Source organism: Alternaria conjuncta (genome assembly GCF_024043145.1).
Source record: "Alternaria conjuncta strain BMP 0040 chromosome Unknown scaffold_1, whole genome shotgun sequence".
NCBI lineage: Eukaryota > Fungi > Ascomycota > Dothideomycetes > Pleosporales > Pleosporaceae > Alternaria > Alternaria conjuncta.
In genome coordinates this window covers 2,504,200-2,524,114 of record NW_026250090.1, presented here as the reverse complement: position 1 = coordinate 2,524,114, position 19,915 = coordinate 2,504,200, and the positions used below count along the sequence as shown (strand labels likewise).

Genomic DNA, 19,915 nt, shown 5'->3' with positions numbered 1-19,915 from the left:
TACTACTAGAGGAGCAGGTAGGTCTCTGAGGGCCATTAGACTTTGCGCCATGTATGAAATACCAGCATCAACTCACCATCGAATGCTGGCTGGTCATCACTGGTTGTGAGGTCGAATAATCTGTATTGTTCGTGCTTGAGTACCGATACATCCACATCACGAACCACGTCTCGGCTTAATACTTTCTCATTCGAAGCCTTTTGGACAAGAAGCGTGGCCGCAAGTTGTGAAATTGGCGTAGTTGATTCGAGGCCGCAAGAACATTTTGCCTAAATTAGAAGCAGTTGGATGGCGAAGAAGGCCGCAAGAAGGCGTACGATGACTTCTTTGAGCGACTACACTGTTGTCAGTATAGTCTCTCTGGGCAATGCTTTATCGCCATGAGATCGTGTCGAGATTGGTGGCCACATCTACGGCTACTCTACGAGAACATCGCATTCCATAACGTTGTAGCCTGCATGTAACACTCAGACATATGAAACCGGTGCTATTGGAGGCCGCATGTCGAATCGCATTAGTGGAAAGTCTCCGTTACGCCAACATGCCAAGCTGCTCTACACTTACTAGAGGCCACGAAGGCTATTCACCGGATAATAATCAGTCAAATACCTTTCAAATGACTTTATTCCACGCGATCGTACAGGGTATGCTATTGGAGGCCACATCTGTAGAGTAGAAGTGGTTTTGCAGCTGTCAGCAGGCGTACGCTAACCTAATTGGCAATTGAGTAGCGATTGGTTGTGAACAAAGGCCGCAAGAGAGGAGCTCAGCCTCGTTACCCGCCTTATCGATCCGGATCTCGAGACATATGACGTAGATCCAAGTTATCTTACACTCTTTTGGCTTCATCTGCCATGCCTTCAGATGGATGCAGTGACGATGAATCTGGAGAGTTTCTCAATTCGGCGGCCGCGACACTCGTGGCGGCCTTCAGTTGTGCCACAATCGGATCAGTCATCTTCCCACCTTCGCCAGGTGCCAATGCCCTTACGTATTGCAGACACTCATAGCAAGATTGTGGAAGATTGGAATTCGTTTGCAACTGTACCTGAGGAAGATGGTTCTTCATCGCCTTCAGAAATCGAATTAGATACTTTGACTGAACAGTATGTAGCCTACATGATTCCAGCTTCATTTTTCGCTCCATCTTCTACGCCATGGACACCACCAGTACAACACATCCACCATCATGGCAAGTTCGGCAAAGTTTGGAGTTTCGCATTACAAATCTATATTCCAGCTCCGAACGGCACACATGTAAATGCTTCGCCAGATAACTGTCCAGAACCAGCACTGACACTGAATTAGGATACACATGTACCAGAAGAAGTCTCAATTGGGCCAAAAGAAAATATCCTGGAATGTATGCATCCGGTTATACTACCTTGGCGAAGGCAAATATGTGTTTGTAAAAAATGGCTACGCCAGCGTATCAGTGTCTACAGCAACGCCAGAGCAAAACGAACCTGTCTCGATCTTGCACGTACAAGATGCTCAACGGTGAAAGCCATTTGTACGGATATCAGCATACCTATCCTTATAAACTCAGCGGTCGAGAACTTGGTAGGCCACAAAGCTCTTTTAGCCTGGGAAAACGGCGCAGGCTCGAGCAAGACGTGGAGGCGATGCAGTAGAGTCAAGCTTTCTGACTCAAGGGTACTAGTCATCTTGAGGTGTAACGATCAGCCCTTCTACAAATCTCCACTCTGGCTACCTCAAGCCTTCATCCGATCTCCTAAGCGGCAGCGACACAATGACAGAAAGCGGACTCTGGTCTCCGTGGGACGAGCTCGCAGGCTGGATAAGCATTTCGAGCCACCTCTCCTGTGCGTCGAAGAAGATAAACAGGATTGTGAGCCATATACGTCTCAGCGCACCTTGACCAGGATACAAGAGCGGATACCTGCCGATCTAGGCGACACAGGATTGCCTGCTGCATACATGAGGCTCATGTGGGGAAACGGGTCAACTCTCAACGGACAGCTTGATCGCTTCCTCCCCGAGGGCTTAATACTCCAGTCTCACTGGCGCGTTTCGTCTTTCCTGCGAAACGATTCCCATGCCGATGTATACGTCGTCACCGACATTCATCATCAGCACGGACCCAGCCCAGAGCTGGAGCTTCATTCGTTTCTGACAGACCTTTCTGGCAACTCGGTTACATATGCGAAACGGAAGCAGGAGCGTATGTACAAAAGTGATCATTGTTTGACGCGGTTCTGGTACGGCGAAAGACGCATGTTGGTGGTACGACTTCCAAAGCCTGTAACGCCATACCGATTGCAAATGGAGGATTTCCCGAAGCTGAAGGGGATTGTAAGTCGGACGAGAACGCAGTTTCGATACCCACATTGGTTTTCGAGTATACCTACGTACGCTGAGGTGTTGGGTACGACCAATCACGACCCGCAGTCACCACCTTTGAGCCAGCAAATGAAAGAGGAAGAGGCCCGTATACTTGAGCAAATCAACGAGAAAGTGCGTGAGAAGAAGTCTAAGAAGCAGAGAGATAAGCGGCGCAGTGAAAGGCTGGTCAGAAAGCTGGCCCAGCAGGTACCCGTCTGATCTCAAGTGCAATGTCGGGGTGTGGAAACTCGAAGTTTTAGGCCTTTTGAGTTTTATTTTTCTCAATATATACAACGAAGTAATGGGTTTTGTGCATCATGGCACGAAAGGTAGAATAGAAGTCAGCATCATCTCAACTGCCAATGAACGGGCAGGCCCTATACCAAAGGCAACATCTTACAAAGAATACGCACGTAAATGACCGGAATATCCTGACTCAATGTGAATTGAGCCCTCTGGTGCGCTTTTGTGGGGATGAAGAGTAGTTGTGATGAAAATGACAACAAGTCGAGGAAGAAAATGAGTGACTGAACGTGAAGGAAACAACAAACAAAACGGTCGCATACCCTCCATGCCAGATGGTCTTTTTCACCTCTTCGATGATGTGGAAACGGTTTACTACTCCGCTTCCCCGCCGAGACGGTTACATTGAAAAGGCTCTGGCACAGTCCTCAACGCCCCGAGGTATACTTGCGCACCTCCAAACATGGAGGATTTCGGGCTATGATCATGCTGACATGGTCGAGTCCATTCGGCAGCAGGAGCATCCTGAGTCTTGGTACTAGGCCCGGTACTCTTTTCCAATAAGACGAGATCGCTTCGGCCTCCAATCGTGATTCGCAGAACTTATGATGATGTCGACAGTATTAGCCGCTCTTCTTGGCATGCACCTCCCGTACGTGGCGCCTCAACGAGTCTTCTCGAAGGTATGAACGCTCACAAATCGAGCATGCGAAAGACTCCCTAACTGTCTGAACAGTGCAGGATCGCTTTTGGTGTCTTCGGAGGTCTTTTGGTAACGTGAAGACTCGTCGACATGCGTCGCATTGATTTGTCGATGAGGGAGCCGTGCATTGGCGGTGGCGTCGGTGGTGCCTGTAATGAGCCTCTTTCGTGAAGCTGATTTTGCATGTTGGGCATGACTGAACCATATAAACCGAGCTGATTTCTCTCTTGCCAGTGAAAGCGTCGTCACAGCCCAGGCCACTACTAGGGGGACTTGTAGAAATGGATGACCTGGGCTCGGAGCTTGCAGGAGTCGAAATACTTGGATATCGATCTGTTGCCATCCTTAAAGCAGTGCCTGGGGCTGAAACCTCGGAGAAATGGTTCATGGAAGCGGGGGAGATTGTCGGGGTCGTGAAGTTCTTGTGAATGTGCGATTGGAAGTTTTCGGCCATAGCGTCATCGGCCGACGGACTGATCTCTGGTGTAGGGAAGTTTTGAGGTTCGTGAGCAGGCCAGGTTAACAGATCGATGTCAATGAACTTTTCCAAGTCGAAAGACTCAGAGACAGAGGTTCCCAAAGGAACACTCTCGGTCCAGGTGTTGAAGGCTGGATAGCCTTCCACATCCAAGGGGTTCACTGTGCGATCCGTCCACCATAGCGAGTCACTTTCTGAACACTCATGATTATCTTCCCGAAAAGCACCAGGTATCTGAAGCGCGGCGAACGAGGCTGATCCGTGTATTGGGTCGTCAGGATGGTATTGTTGGTTTCCTGCTGCACAGAACGGACAGTAACCGAACTGTTCTAAGCGATGATCACTATAGTAATATTAGCATCTCGATTTGAATATATGGGGCTAGATGCGTACTAGTGGGTGCAGTTGATGGCGTGAGCGGCCTGATCACAGGCCGCCTAAGCTATCGGTGGTTGTCGATAGGGATGAGAGGAGACCTCAAGCGTTGCTGAGATATACGGGAATGCGCGTGCGTTGATGGTGTTGTCAATCGTAGGGTCCGGCTAAGTACGGCCCCGGGCGGCTTCGCCGCCCTCTTGGTCGAGATAGAGGTCTAGCTAAGCTGCTAACGATCTCGGTGAGAAGATGATTCGGTTTTGCGCAAATTGTTTCGATGGATGAGAGGGTATGACAAAAGGCGGCGGCATGCCATAGATATGGCAGCTGGAGTGTTGTGCTGGAAGCCCGCGGACGTCATTCAACGCTGATTGGTGGCCGCCATATGATGTCTGCCTGAAACCGGTCAAGGCCAACACTAGCTTGATCGCGACTAGTATGAGGTCCTCCATATCCATGGATGCACAACCCGATCTGTTGCAACCATCAAATGCCATGCGATCGAAGAACCTATTTTAAAAATCTCGCGCATGTACAGTAGGTAGAGAGTCGAGCTACCCACCAGTGTGTCAGCCGCCGAGCCAGGAAGGCTTAGCGCGCCCTTGCGCACACCTTAGATAGAGTACGTGTTAAACTTTAATTTACGCCTTTCTAAGACACCTAGTAGAGAGCAGTTACCTGTTTAAGACTTGCTTTTTTAGATCTAAGATATCCTGTTACGCTGTTAACAATAAAACGTGCAGAAGAGAAGTCAGAATGAGGCAGAAGATTTATCCATATGGGTCAGTTCGCAGAAGCTATGTCGCGATTTTGCCGACACGAAGTACTGCTTTTCTGCGGATGTAATATGCAGCCATCAACGCTACCTAGGCCTCGAGGCATGCAAAGGCGCCACCCGGCAGCTTCAGTATGAGTATCATCCCTTCCCATCTCCCTTCCGCATTCCCCCATCCAGTCCAAGTAGCGCAAAGCCAGTCCGACCACCTCCGCCATAGCAGACTGCCCGACTCACTTATGCTCCTTGCACTTCTTTAGACACTCGTTCACTGGTCCTTCAAAAATCCTCCTTGCTTCATCAACGAGCTCATGCAGCTCCTTGAGGAAGCGCTGGCCCTCAGGTGTGTTGTTTTCCTTCTTGTACTTCTGCTTGTGGAATGCAGTACGAATTTCCCTAAGGGTTTTGACAATTTCTTCGCATAGCTTATCGCAGGTCTTCTCGATGAGCTTCGTTGCATCCTCCTCCACCCACTCGGCGATCGCAGAAAAAGGTCCTTCGAGACTGGTGACGTGAGCTTCGAGGTAGGCGTGGCGAACTCTTCTGAGCACCTGGCCTAGAGATGGGTGTTAGCGGATGTATACTTGTGTGGAAGGACGTTAGACGTTACCTTTTCCCGCCGTCTGTGCAAACGCTTCGGGGTAGATGCTCTCCATGGCTTTGTATATATAGCCCTGGTCTTCGGAGCTGAGGGCCTTTTGGCCAATAGTGTTTAGCCCTTGGCGGAGTCGCTTTCTCGCAGTTTCTACGTTGAAAGTGATGTTCTTTTCGTGGTCGATTAGACGACTGGCGAAGCAGCTTTGATATGCTTTGCCGGCCAAAGCCTGAGGATCGTCTCCGACATGTGTTAGTTATAAGAAAATAATGATTTCAGGGTGCCTACCTTTGAGCTGCTTGTTCAAATCACTGAGTCCGGTCTTGATCGTCTGTGCCGCCTGGGCTTTAAACGCCATGGGTGCTTTATCCAAGGCGTTTCGGAAAGCGACATCGATTGCTGACTTTACAGGTTCCAAGAGTGCAGCGTTGAAATCGTGGTGAACGTTCAGCTTCTTCTGGTGATACGCGCCTGCGGTCTATTAGCGGGTAGCTTATTGATTTCGGACGTGGGTAGCACTAACCTTTTTTGTTGAGTAACGCTCTGTACGAGGCGGCGGCCTGCAACTGTCAGAAAGGAAATGGACTATGACATGCGGCTCTTACCATCTTGGTCAAATCTTCGAGCTTCTTCCTTGCATTCCTGTCAAACTTCTTCTGCAATTCGTGACTTGATATCGCAGCGATGAGTTCTTTCAGGAATGTTTGAATGCATCTTTTCGCAACAGCACGAACTGATGTTTCGATATCCTGGAGATATTAGCGCAAGCTTTCGCTAAGAAGCGTACACGGTACCTTTATAGCCTTGTCGATGATCTTGGTAACGTGCTCTACTCTAGCCTCGGTACTCTTGCTACAACTCATCTGGACAATGCTCAATAGCATCGGTACTTTGAAATGAAGAAAATGTTCTAGAACAGCGGTCTTTCCTTGCGACGGAATTCCCACCACGTGGGCGCATGCAGCTGGAATCTGAGTGTCTTCGAGCCTCATCGTAGGAGCCTTCGTTGAATTGTATCCTCGCCGATACCGCATGTACATCTTGTTCGAGACGCAAAAGACTGGAGCACCCGCATCGTCACCAGTGCTGTGACTATATTGATCGCTTAACTTTGCAGCCACAGTCCGGTTGCGGCATGCAACGCGAGCGTCCGTGCGCCTTATGGTGTCAGCGTGGCGCAAGATACAACTTCAAGTCAAAACTTACTCTTTCTCCAAAGATTCCTTGAGAAGGTTGACGGCTTTCTTGCGCGCAAGTGCGATCTTGTTAGCTGCACGGAGCGTATCGTACCGAGTACGTTCACCATCAGTGGCAGTGCCATGATTCATCTTGAGTTTGATACGCTTGATCTCAAGCTTGTTGGTTTCTGTTTGATTTTCCACTATGTCTAGCTCGTTGGAATAGTCGTTGAGCTTTTCTTCGATAGGTGCGATTTTCTCTTCCGCGGTATCGTCCAGCTGAAGAGTACTGGTACCCTCTTCGTTTAGATCCTGCGAGGTCGTCAGTGATGAAGTATAGACAGTTTCCAATCAAACTTACATCGGTTCTAGTCACCACTAGGATGACGCTACCATGATGTCGTCTCCTATGCGCCTCAAGGTAGTGTTCTTGAAAGCCTCCATCGGTCGTGGCGCGCTTGATCTCAGCGACCGCTATTGTCATTTCACACTGCTGAAGATAAGCTTTGGCAGCAGTGACACGAAAAACATTGATGTCTTTGCTTCCGGCTACATCACCGAAGCATATGCCATCTAGCAATAAGGGGCTGTCGTAGTAGTAGCTATGACCAAAGGTTAGTAGTATGACTTATGCACGAAAGCATATGCTCTTACCGTATGATCTCCACAAACGGCCAAGTACTGAAGCGAAGTATCTTTCCCTTGTAACGTGCGTTGGTAACATCTCTCATGCGGAACCCGCGAAGTTGTTCGCGCATATCGTTATGGGTGCTGGAGGTTAAGGGGACAGTTAAGTCGCCGTCGGGCACAAACTGTTGATGGATTTCAACGGTCCATTGTACCAGTTGCTTCAAAGCGGAGTTGTCCTCCAGAGTCTTGCCTGTCGACATAAATCCCTCAAGGCTTTCGGGTGCGACGCGAGAAGCAAAGAGTTGGTTCAAGCATTGCAACGCAGCATCTTGGAGCGTTCGATCCTTGTCGTCGACACTGTCCTCGTCGTCAATGAGTTTCTGCCTGGTAGTGAACCAAATGGTGAACCAATTGGTCACAAGATTATCAATACAGTATTCGAGGCAGTAGAACTGAACTTCAGCCTGAACTGCGCCGGTGTTCATAGACAAGGGCTTTTTCCGAAATTCGGTTACCACATTCGTAACTGCCTCGCCAGCGTCACCCTAAATGTCAATGTTAGCAAAAGCTGCGCATGATATCATCGTAAAGTGAACCTACTTCTGGTACAAGCTCCTCACCGAGGAAACTGTTGATCAGAGCTGATTTTCCGGAACCGCTGTCTCCGGTCACAGCAATGCGGGTTTCCCCCTGATAGGAAATGTCACGGTACTTGATGGTCTCGTTCCAGAGGTAAGTAATGTCTTCGCTAGCGACACCGCGGTTCTTGGCGGCTTTGAAAAATTCCAAGAAGACGCGCAGGATAGCTTGCGCATCTTCTTCAGCTTGTTTGAAGCCGGGGTGGTAGATCGGTAGCTTCGGTCGGCAATGTTGGATCGGATCGTATGCGGGCATTTGCGATTGATCCTTTTCGTCGTCACTGTCCTCATCGTCACTATCGGATAGCATTTCGGGAACTAATAAAGGTCAGCCGGAGGCACTTTTCGTGAGAACGCTATAGATTGGAAAGAAAGACCGGCATCATGAAGCAGCAGAATCTGGTGATTCCCTTCTACCTGTGTCCACCGAAAAGTACTTCTCACGCCAGACATGACATACCCTTGCGCTTTGACGGTATGACTAACTCTACACCGCTGGTATTCCAGCTAAGAATAGCAAGCTTAGCATTACCCTCGATTTCCCGGAGTTTCCGTATGTGTGGTGACAGGCTGTGGACTTCTGGTGTGGACGGCTTCGGGGACAAGGGCGCGACCATGATGGCAATGGACACGGGAGGTACGGGATACTCAGGCTCGAAGAGAGGACTGGCGGTTCTTTCGGGCGTGTGCTGTTGAAGTCCCTCTACTCGAGAGCTGTCAGTGGACATGGCCGATGAAACGTCGAAGGAAGGTCTCGATAACAAGCCGAAGCCGAAGCCGAAGCTGAAGCTGGGGTTGCGTCGACCGGCTTATTGCAATGATCAAGACGTATTGGATAGAAGAAAGAGTAGAGTGTTGGAGACTGAAGGATGGAGAGGAGCACAGAAGACAGAGTCGATATAAAAACCCCACACTGGCCCATGCTAGCCTCCATTAGATGCTTCAGGTGAGAGAGCCGTGAGAAGGTAAGAGCGCGACAGCAACATCCAAAGTCAAAGTCATCGTTTGGGTATGTTCGAGGCGTACCAACCCCAGTGGACGATGTTAGAGTATGGCTTCAATTGAGGATCTTGGTACATGGCATGCGTGCAGACGTTTGGCTCTGCTGCCCAGATGGACGAAATTGTGGCGGTACTGTCCCTAGTTGGCGACGTTCTATGCTGTGAAGCCATGACTTCCATCGAGATCCGCCTTTACTTGTCTCTATGGCCGTCATGGTGACTGAAGGATCCGGAGTACTCGCCGCCACCACGGATACGGCAGGCAGGCCTGGTACCAGCATCTCTTGTAGATCCAGGAATACAGCCCCAATGAGTGCGATTCTCAATCGAAAAGATGTCTGGTCGGTCTTAAAGTCGTGCGCTCGATCAATTGGAAGTGGCTGGATATGTGGCTCATACGAGACGTGATGCAGGCATCCTACTGGAGCCAGGTGCATCGCACGCTAGTTGCTGACCTCTATACGCCCCAGCCGAGAGAAGGCGCTCTAGACCCTGTCGAAAACTTAAACCTCATACCTCAGCCGTGTAGCTCCCAAGCTTCCTCCCACCCTCTCCAGCTCTTTGCGCGATCGTGGTTGTATGGCGATGCGTCGCCATGGCATTCCCACGAAATGCGATACGCGTCAGCGCCAAGCGGATGGTGCCGATTGCCGCCCCCTTAGCCTCTTCGGTCCTCCCGTCGGGCTAGACAGGGAAACTCGCAGCCATGGATGCTTGGAAGGCTTGCGACAGCGCCGAAGGACACTTTCTTTGTCTCCGTGACCAGTCTTTCCTTTCCTGAGTTTCATGTACGAGACGCAGATGCATACTCCAACGGCATCTCAGTAATCTTTCAACGCTTTGCACGCGACTTTACATTCTTTTACAACCTTCAATACACGCCCACCATGGCAATCCGCCCGCTCAATTCGAGCCTCATCTTCGACCGGCGCGTTATACTCGCTCTCACGGCTGCCGTAGTCCTCGCCTTCACATTCGCCTTCCTCTACTCGCCCGACCTACGTCCCAGCTCGGAATGGTTACCACCTCTCAGCTCGAAACCTACGTCTACCTTCTCCGCGCCGCTCAAGAACACCGAAGACCCCTACATCGTCGAGCTGGACTACCTAGCCATCAAGCCAAACGTCTCAGACAAGGTCAGGTTCTACTGGAACATACCATATGCCGCAGATGCAGGAGGCCAGAACAGGTTTCGCGGACCACAACCGGTGAACAGGACATACGGCGTCGGTCGAGGCGAGAAGCCTCTGGTATGGGATGGATCATTGGGCATGTGCCCAAGAATCCAGAAGATTGATCCAACCCAGAGAAACAGGGAAGATATCTCAGGACCGGAAGTTCTGGGTATCAAGACTCGTTCCACTGAGGATTGTCTGAGCTTGAACGTCTTCACGCCGATTGACGCTGAGGCAGGCGACGACCTACCAGTTTTGGTCAATATCCCCGGTGGTGGCTTCCATCTCCCAGGACGCAGCAATGGAGGCGAGATGGTAGAGAAGGCGCGACGTGAAAAGGGCGTGGACGGCAAACTGGACAAAGGCATCATTGTAGTCACCATGTACTACCGCAACGGCATCTACGGTTTCCTCTCTGGCAAAGAGATCGCAAAAGACGGCGACTACAACAACGCGCTGCGCGACCAGAGAGCGGCGCTGGAATGGGTCCAGAAGTATATCAGGTACTTTGGGGGCAACCCAGACCACGTGGTCATCATGGGCACGAGCGCTGGCGGCGCGTCCGTGATGCTACAATTGACGGCCAATGAAGGCGACAACTACCACCCTGTCCCTGGTGTAGGCCGCAAGCAGCTCTTCCACGGCGCCATCGCCCAGTCCCCCGCGAGCCCGACATTCTTCACCCCCGACCAAGCCGAGAAGTTCTACAACGAAGTCGCAGATGGATTAAACTGCACAGACATCGCATGCGTGCGCAACGCAGCGACAGGCGACCTCTACTACGAGAACTACCCCATGAACTTCCCCGGCCGCGACACACCCCCACGCTGGATGTGGGCGCCCACCACCGAGCCCGCCGGCGGCATGTTCACGGCACCCGCCCCAGCAGCCATAATGGCAGACCGCTACGCCAAGGTCCCCACCATCATCGGCTTCACCTCGAACGAAGGCTCCGACCAAGTCAAGAAGACCACCGACAACGAAGGCGAATTCAAATCCTACCTCAAAGACCACTACCCGCTCCTCACCGACGAAGACCTCTCCACCCTCGTATCAACCTACCCCAACGACCGCCACTGGCCCGATAGCGGCGCCTGGTGGGACGCCGTCGCAAAAGCCCAAGGCGACATCCGCTACATCTGCCCTACCTACCTCGCCTCCAACGCCATGTCCCTCCACAACCCGCCCTCCGTACCCACGTACCAATACCAATGGGACGTAATGTGGGGCCCGGACATAGAGAACGGCTACGGCACCAAGCACGCCGGCACCGTTGGCCAGGTCATGGTGCGCCGCCAAAACGAGATTTCGGATTACTTTATCAGCTTTGTCAAGTTTCTTGATCCGAACCGCGAACATGATGTTATTCCCAGGGAGAATGTCAAGATTGCTAAGTGGGAGCCGTTGGATAGTACGGGTAGACGCATGTTCTTTACGAATATTAAGGAGGGTGGGCAGAGGGGGGATGGCCAGAATATGTATGGTAAGATGCGCACGGAGATGAGGGGCAGGGATGATGAGAGGGAGAGGAAGTGTGGGGTTATTAGGGGCATATTTAGGAGGTTGCAGTTTGAAGGCGTGGAGGCGTTGAAGTTGGATTGAGGGGTTTGGGGTTGAGGTGTGGTTGTCTTGCATTTGAAGGGGTTTGGGAGTTGCATTCGCGATATAGATTCTTCTTTTTTTTTTCTCGTTTGATGTTGTATGAATACCATATCGTTTGCACGTTCAACATTGACTTCAGACATGCGAATTGTTTTAAAATAGAATCTTCAATTGGTATAAAACGACGTGCTAAACCCCAGACTAACAAAAATAGATCCTCCCAGATACCCGTGGTTGACCCACACACCCACATCGACATCCGTAGCTTCCGCTCTTCCGCGCATCCTTCGTAACATGAATACTGGTTCCCAAATCCTTTCGCGCCGACTGCAGACCACGAACACACTCTCTTAAATCTTCCTGACATGCTCAATCAACTCCGCCACGTCGTTATGACTCAAACTCTCATCGTCAAGACTCATACCCAGCTCCTGTTTCTTCTCATCAAGATTCTCCCTCTTCCCATCTAAATCACGCTGCGAATCGCGCTCCAGAGGTGTCGCCTTGGTCTTCTCATCCCTCAGCACCCTCAAGTCGCCCGTCTCGACTGCAAACGGGGATGCAGGCGGCGGGCTGACCATATCAGCGCTCGTTTTCCTTGCGTGCTCTACGACTTCTTGCAGATCGGCGTGTGAGAGACTGCCGTCATCAACACTCATGCCGATTTGCGCTTGTTTCTCTTCCTCTTCGCGCTTTAGACGGTCGATTGGGTTCTCAGAAACGGGTCCGGGGGAGTCTTGTTGTTTGGAGTCTTTTCTGCTGACCCAGCGGACGAGCTCGTCGACGTCGTCGTCGGTGATGTGGCGTTTCTCTTTGATGGGCTCGATGGACTCGCGGCTTCGGGGGCGGCCTCGCTGTTCTTCCTCGTCGATTTCGTCAAAGGTTTCTTTGACTGGTGTGGAGGCTGCGGATTCGCCGCTCGTGCCGTCGTGGCGCTTGAACCAGCGGCCTAGTTCGGGCACGTCGGAGTCGTAGTGCTCGCCTACGTCGGAATCTAGTTCGGGTCGTTGGAGGTTGCGGCGTACGGGGCCGGCTTTAGGTCCGTCGCGGTGCGATATCCAGCGTACGAGGTCGTCTGCGTCTTCTTCCTCGTCTGAAGATACTTCTCTGAGTTCGCTGTCGGATTCGGTTGATGCGTCGCTGTACCCTGAATGTGCGTCGTTCAACACGGTGGTCTCTTTGGCGTCAGATTTTCTGCTGGCAAAGCGAACAAGGTCTTCGACATCTGAAGGCCCCAGGCTCTCATGACCACTGTCTTCCTTGGCTTCGACCACGTCGCCGCCCTTGCGTCGTTCACCGTCGCTAGGGGGATCTCGTCGGCTGACCCATCGTACTAATTCGTCTACATCGGAATGATCGATGCTCTCATTGTCACTTTCATAGCGAGTCGTCGATGCTTCTCGTTGGTCCTTTTCGTTGTCAGAGGAAGCTGTTGACGCGCGATCATTGAACTCGACCGGCGCACCATCCTCCCTAATCTTCTCCATACTTCCTGCGTCCTTAGTCGTCATCCGTCTTACTGTCATCCGAATCCTACTTCCAATTCCACCTTTTCCTGAAGCGTCCTGGTCGGGTGTTCCCGGGTGATGCATCTGGCGTTCGGCGTGTTGAGACCGCCATTTGTCTGCCGCATTTTGGTCCTGCTGGCAATCTTCTTGCGTGGCAGTCTTCATCTGGTCTTGAATCCTCTGTTGAAAAAGCATGCTGCGCAAGGAATGGAATCGCGCCATGTGCGGCTGTTTTTGTCTGGACTTTGCGGACTTATCTCCGCTGCCATGCGCCGAAGACGGCTTGGAATGGCCAGAGCTTTTGCTGGTCGTCTTCAGGGAACTTCTGCTTGGTGATAAAGATGAAGGGCGAGGCGCCTGGGCGGCGACGTGCTTTTGCTTGTCTTGGCGCAATTTCTGGGGGTCGAGTGCTGGCTTAGTGTGTTGTTGAGCGGCACGTTGATCTTCTTCTTCGGATGGGTCTTTTTCTTCGCTGCTATCACTGTCCGATCCTTCGTCGCCTAAACCTTCCAATATTTGTGTGACTGCTGGGGACATCAAACTGTTCATGCGACCGAGTTGCTTGCGCTGGTCTTGAGGCATCTGATCTATATTCGTAGCTGGCGGCGCCTTCTGCGGCTGGAGGTCGAAGTATGACGCCATGACTTCTAGAATGGTCCTTTCTCCCCAGTAAAGATGATGCGTATTTGAGGTCCGAGGATGCCAATGGGGCAGGTATGGAGCGGGATAGAGAAGAGCTCAGGTGAGGGCAGTGCTCTTGGAAGGCTTGGAGTTCTGCAAAGTGTCGGGCTCGCAGACAAGCTAGCCTGTTATCGCAAGTCTCTACCCCGCATTTTATGATGTCACGCGTCGTGAGTGGCCGGGCGCGCTGATTCAGCTGACTAGTGCAGTGACGATCGGCGTGGCAGGCTTGGGCGACATCACCGCTTTGAGTTTAAGATCTAGGACTCCATGCATGGCGCATCAGTTGCGACAGCCGTTGAGATCGGAGGCTTTCACTGGCGAATCTGGATCGCCATAGGTGGGATCTGACCACCGATGAGGCTGACATATTTGACGTGAGACGGCACGGCAGGTCAGCTTCATGCATCTTCCCGCCTCAGTGACTGGTGCTGTCGCGCACGGCTCGATCCGCACGATCTATGGGCATGCGCTAATGAACAAGGTCAATCTCATCAACGTTTCAACATTGCTTCCCAGGGTCTCCCCTTTGTCAAAACTATAGTACCGGATCCTCATGCCAGACATTTCCAGCCGATGATGCACTTCTTCGATTCTACGCGACACGCTTTGTACGTCTGCCGTACTGCTGGGATGCTTCGGCCATGTTGAAAGCTAGAAGATTCGGTGTGTTATCATGGAGAGTACTTTCATCGATCGCGCCCTTTGTCGCAACGCCAGCCATGCTTTCGCACAACCCTTCCACTGGCCATCCTTGACCCATGAAGTACGCGGCTAAACCAACGATATGAGGGGTTGCCATGCTCTGAACGTGAGGGCGGATAGTCAGCGCGCGTCACACCGACACTTATCTGGGAGTGTACTTACAGTTCCAGAAATCGTATCGATCGATTTGCCGATCCAAGTGCTGGTGATCTCAACGCCGGGCGCCAGAATGTCGACAATAGGTCCATAGTTAGACCATTCGATGAGAGTATCGTTAATTGCTGTAGCACCTACGGTGCAGACACTAGGTTCAGATGCCGGGGACGAGTATCCGGCGTCGCGTCCCTCATTGCCCGCTGCGACACCAAGGAAGATTCCCGCGGCAACGATGGCAGCGGCCTAGATCATTGTGAGCTGAATGTCTGATAAAAGACGGAATCAGTTACTCACAGCATCATTCAGGGCCTGCATCTTACGCCCTCCAAGACTCATGTTGGCCACGAAACCGTTGGGACATTCTCCAGCCTCACTACGTTTTGCTGCATCGGTAATAACATACTCCATACCCGCAAGTACGCCCTCGGTCGTACCAGAGCCGTACGAGTCCAGTACACGGATAGCGAGCAGCGTTGTCTTCTTTGCCACGCCCCAAGTCATCGAGCCGATTGTGCCAGCCACGTGAGTTCCGTGGCCCATGGCGTCGATCATGGTGTCCTCACCGCTGAAGTCAGCTAAGAAGAGAGCACCTTTCAGTTCGTTAGCGCGTATCTCCCGAGCTGAACGGTTCGTACATACGCCCTCCAAATTCTGGATGTTCAACCTCGATGCCTGTGTCAATGACGTATCTGCAGTCGCTTTGTGAGCGAAGTTCACATAGGCGCAAATACGGTTGGTAACATACGCGCATGTACCCTCCCCAGCGCTGGAATCGAAAAGATAACTCGTTTGATACGGCTCGGCATGAGAGATACGAGCCAACCCCCACGTAGAGTTCAACTGTTGCACGATCTCGTTGCTATGAACCCTGGCGTTTTGTTCGATGTACTCAACCTGAGTACGTTAGTTCAGGTATGTTAATTCGGGCGTATAGCTTACATGCTCAGAAGCCTGAAGTCGAATAAGTTCTTCCTCAGAGATACTGCCGGCAAATCCTCGGAATCCAGGCATTGCGTATTCGTAATCGGGTTTGGTGGACATGGATGCCACAAGGTCGTTGTGAGCTTGCGTTGCTACGTCGCCCTTCATCTTGACGATCCATCTGCCAGCGATGCCATCTTCGCCGTCGACTCTCGTCAATGGGGCAGCAACGACCAACGAGATCAGAGCGAAGAGGACTGGAGTATACATGTTTCCGAGCCGTTCGAATCGAATATGCTGGAAGGGATGAATAAGGGGTTGGGTTTCAGAGAAAAGGTGAGGGGTCGGATCCTTCACGTTGAATTGTACCTGCATCAGCGGCAGAACCTAAACTTAAATACAAATGCCGTACAACCCGTACGAGCATCAACGACAGCCGGCTCCTTCGAGAGCCAATGGCGCAATCTGAAGGACCAGTTAGCAACAGCGCTCGCGCGTACGCACAGGCAGTGCAACCTCTCACGGACCACGTTAGGGCATGCTCTCTGGCGAGCGCATGCTGTTTTGCAACACCAACAAGAGCACAAAAGATACCGTTATCTGACAGCGCGCATGCTGCTGGTCCATGGGTCGACGGCATGGGTGCACGCTTCACGGTCCTCTAATGTTACTCGTCTGGCGTTATTACGACGGGCCGGATGCTCAGCCGTGTAGAGCTCTGGTCATGTAGATCACACAATAGGTCTAGCAGAGCTTTGGTGTTTCCCGCGGATGGTACGTAGTCACCTGGAGAGGTATATGGCGTCCAGATAACCAGAGGGTAGGGTCCAGTCCAGATCCAGCACTAACGGACCATGACCACGGGAAGGAAGTTGTCTGAGACCCAATGGGCTCGGACAAAGAAACGATCAAATGTTGTGTTACCTCTAGCGAAGCGCCGTGCTATGTGGTCTGTTATGATGCGGGTTCCTACATGATGTTGTCGTTGTACCCGGTGGGCGCTAACTTTCAGCGTCTTGTCGTGGGACATCGACGACTGGTATAGAATAAGCACTCTTATCGAGAGCACCATAGATACTCTTTGGATTGCCGATGCACTGGGAAATGTCGATGGGTGCGCCAACGAGTCGTGGGGTGTAAGGACAAATTGGGTGCGTGCGCATACAGCGATTGTCAAAGAGAGTATTGGTACGACTGACAGAGCGTGTCCGCGCCAACAGTCCATCGGTTTTGTTGACAGTCATCCCTTGGCGGGATCGCAGGTTTGCGCATGATGTCTGGCGAGATTCTGCAGTCTCTAGTCGAAAGTACTGGCAGGTGCGCAACTGTGTTGGCTAGGCCATACTGTCGGGAACATGGTCGCGCACGGTATGTCGCCTTACAGTACACGGTTCATTAAGATAGTCGAAGGTCGTGCTTCCTGTTGTGGCGGTTCATTTCATCAATAAATAGCTTTCGAGTTGATTGAGAGACAAGCTTCAATTCCCTACCAGCTACAGCTATCAATACACCAAGTCTGGTAACTTTGGATACACCAGCGCAAGGTCGACTATTGTGAAAGCCATACAGCCTATCGTATGTTCGTCACCTTCGGGTACCTCACAAGGTAGCGAGCCAATTCTCCAACGCCTCATTAACTTCTTTCGGCTTCTCCAACTGTACCCAATGCGACGACTCAATAGTCTCATAGGTTAAATTCTTCACATCCCGCTTCATCCTCTCCGCCAACTTCGGCTGCACACTAGGCGAGCACACAGCATCGTACTTCGCATCAATGTACAGGAACGGAAACTCCAACACACCATCGTTCTTCTGGCTCTTCGCATACTCGACGTTCGCTTCGTGGTTGAAGTAGTATGCGTTCGCACCGAAGAACCCATGCTTCTTCTTGCTCTTCAGCAGGCTTTCATAAAGATGCTCATCCAACGATGTGTACGAAAGTGGGATGTCAGGAAGGTTCTCCGGATGACCACCAAACCAACCTCCGTCTCTCAAGACACGGCTTGTGGGTGAGGGCTGGCCCCACTTACTGTCATCGCCCTTCACATACAGGATCTTGGTGATGACATCCAAGTGGCCGTCGAACGCTTTGACGCTTTGCTCGGGTTTCACCTCGTAGTACCGCATGTACTCCCAGTTTCCCCACTCGGTCTCGCTTTCAGGGTAGAGGTCGCGGTTGATAGTGCTCTTGAGGTAATCGAGGCCCAGTTCCACGCTTCGGTAGGGGACGCAGAGGTTTGCCATGGCAATGAAGAGTTCAGGGTAGTGTGCGGCAAGTGCGTTGGTGACGCCGCAGCCCCAGTCGTGACCGATCCATACTGCTTTCTTGATGCCTAGCTTTGAGGCGAACTCAACGAGCTCGGGAACGAGGACTTCAAGGCGGTAAGACTCTTTCTTCTGGGGTGCCGTTGAGTCGCCGTAGCCGCGCATGTCAGGTGCAATGACACGGTATTTTGATGAGGCAGCGAAATGTGCGAGTTGGTGTTTCCATGATTCTGCGATGTCGGGCCAGCCGTGGATGAAGATTAGGGGAGTGCCGTCTGCAGAGCCTCCTTCGTAGTAGTGCGTGACCTCACCATTTTGGTGGGTGATGTCGCCTGCGGTGAATGAGTCCATGGCGTGTACTGGTGCAATAATCCTAAGATGTTTGGTAGAAGATGACGTGGGCTGGGGATTTTGTATACTGGTAGAGAAATGGACCGATGAAGGTTCGTACGATACTGACTCTTGGGGACCTCGGTAGACCCACCACGAAGTGGGTATGACGACAAATACGGATTCAGACTAGACCATAAGTTGCGGGGTGGTCAGAAACGTTGAACGCACATGTGATAGTGTTGTGTAACACCAGAAACGCGAAGTAAGCTGACTGTGGAAGCACCCTTGCATTGGACTGCATACCTAGGTAGGATCTTTCGCGGCGCTCAACTCGGTTGACACACAGCGTCAATTCAGAGTGCCAGCAGTTGGTCGATGATTCGAAGGCCTTGAGGCCCAGTTCGAGGATAAGATAAGAGCATCAGTTGACTAGCACCGCGCGAGAACTATATGTCGATTTCCACGTCTACTAAAGAGCTTCGGACTTCGCTCCACGCCAACCTAAGAAAAATTCAAACACTGTAGAGACTACATTAACGTAGAACTACGTTAATATATAAAAGAACTAAACACTGTAGAGTTAACATTAACTTAGAACTACGTTAATTTAGAATAGAACTAAACACTATAGTGCCTATATTAACGTTAAGCTATCTACTTTACATGCATTTATGTTAATGTAGTCTATAGACCTGTTCAATTTTTCTCTTGCATGAGGTGGCTCCATCATCCAAATGCATTCCGGGGAGATTGATCGAGAGCGATTGGTCTACATAGTATTCTCCGGTGCCCATGGCACGAGCTCGACAAGATGTATCTCGCGATGTCCAGCATCTAGGGCCTCATACTCCAGTCGGCCGAGACTTGGGACCGAATATTCCAATGGACCAGGAGGCCAACGAGGGACGGTCGAAGGTGTGAGAGTAGTAGCGCTCGTCCGATGTCGATGACAGTGTCTCATACGCTTGTTCTATGGTACGGTGCTAGCATCGGTCGTCGTGCGAGAGCTACCGGCATGGTCCGCTGTTGACAGCGCGCGCGTGCATACTAGCAACGCTTGCAGTCTTTGTTCGACTGAATGCCCTAAGGTGCAGTGACGACTGTATGTTGGTACATACTTTATTGGCCTGTTGGGCGATGTCGATCGCGCAGTCTGCTCTCGTGTGTGGGAGTTCGCAGGCGTTGTCGGAGCGCTGAAGCGCGTCGGCGCAACGCGAGCTTCTTACGGCCGTAAGCCCACAACGCGAAGAAACGCGTCTTACGTGGCCGAAAGCGTTAGTGTTATTCTGCGATTATCTCACCCTGCGTATAAGCCGACAGCTCAAATTATTTCCGCGTCGTATCGCTGCTTTAGGTGGTTCGCGCAGATTGGAGAGGCGGAAGCGGCAGTTGGATGGTAAAGTTGGTGGCGCATCTCATCGCTCGAACCCTGGAAGCGTTCCGAGCTTCGCCTTGGTCCGTGCGCCGAGGCGGCTGGCGGAAGGAAGATGGAAGCTGCAGCCTTAACTGCAATATCTCCTAATTGGAATTGCGGGGCGAAATTGAATCTTCCGATGAACCATGCTGATCAGCGTTGTGCCAATATAGCCTTGACAATGCGGGGAAGG

At 51.6% G+C, this 19,915-nt stretch overlaps 5 protein-coding genes across 5 annotated transcripts; 1 reads left to right on the top strand and 4 right to left on the bottom strand.

The window, feature by feature from the left end:
- Positions 1-5,153: 5,153 nt before the first annotated feature.
- Positions 5,154-8,689, bottom strand: J4E85_000879 (uncharacterized protein; the record flags this gene model as incomplete). Its single annotated transcript, XM_051465168.1, has 10 exons — positions 5,154-5,476; positions 5,531-5,755; positions 5,804-5,993; positions 6,121-6,264; positions 6,310-6,367; positions 6,722-7,005; positions 7,055-7,295; positions 7,348-7,868; positions 7,924-8,279; positions 8,422-8,689. The coding sequence occupies 10 exons, from the start codon at positions 8,687-8,689 to the stop codon at positions 5,154-5,156; spliced, it is 2,610 nt and encodes an 869-aa protein (XP_051331689.1).
- Positions 8,690-9,849: 1,160 nt separating this feature from the next.
- J4E85_000878 (uncharacterized protein) lies at positions 9,850-11,739 on the top strand (the record flags this gene model as incomplete). The annotated part of the gene is made up of 1 exon (XM_051465167.1): positions 9,850-11,739. The coding sequence occupies one exon, from the start codon at positions 9,850-9,852 to the stop codon at positions 11,737-11,739; it is 1,890 nt and encodes a 629-aa protein (XP_051331688.1).
- Positions 11,740-12,089: 350 nt separating this feature from the next.
- On the bottom strand, positions 12,090-13,889 carry J4E85_000877 (uncharacterized protein; the record flags this gene model as incomplete). Its single annotated transcript, XM_051465166.1, has 1 exon — positions 12,090-13,889. The coding sequence occupies one exon, from the start codon at positions 13,887-13,889 to the stop codon at positions 12,090-12,092; it is 1,800 nt and encodes a 599-aa protein (XP_051331687.1).
- Positions 13,890-14,523: 634 nt separating this feature from the next.
- J4E85_000876 (uncharacterized protein) lies at positions 14,524-15,980 on the bottom strand (the record flags this gene model as incomplete). Its single annotated transcript, XM_051465165.1, has 4 exons — positions 14,524-14,733; positions 14,796-15,032; positions 15,084-15,683; positions 15,729-15,980. 4 exons carry the CDS (start codon positions 15,978-15,980, stop codon positions 14,524-14,526), a joined length of 1,299 nt encoding a protein of 432 aa, XP_051331686.1.
- Positions 15,981-17,309: 1,329 nt separating this feature from the next.
- On the bottom strand, positions 17,310-18,326 carry J4E85_000875 (uncharacterized protein; the record flags this gene model as incomplete). Its single annotated transcript, XM_051465164.1, has 1 exon — positions 17,310-18,326. The coding sequence occupies one exon, from the start codon at positions 18,324-18,326 to the stop codon at positions 17,310-17,312; it is 1,017 nt and encodes a 338-aa protein (XP_051331685.1).
- Positions 18,327-19,915: the final 1,589 nt, after the last annotated feature.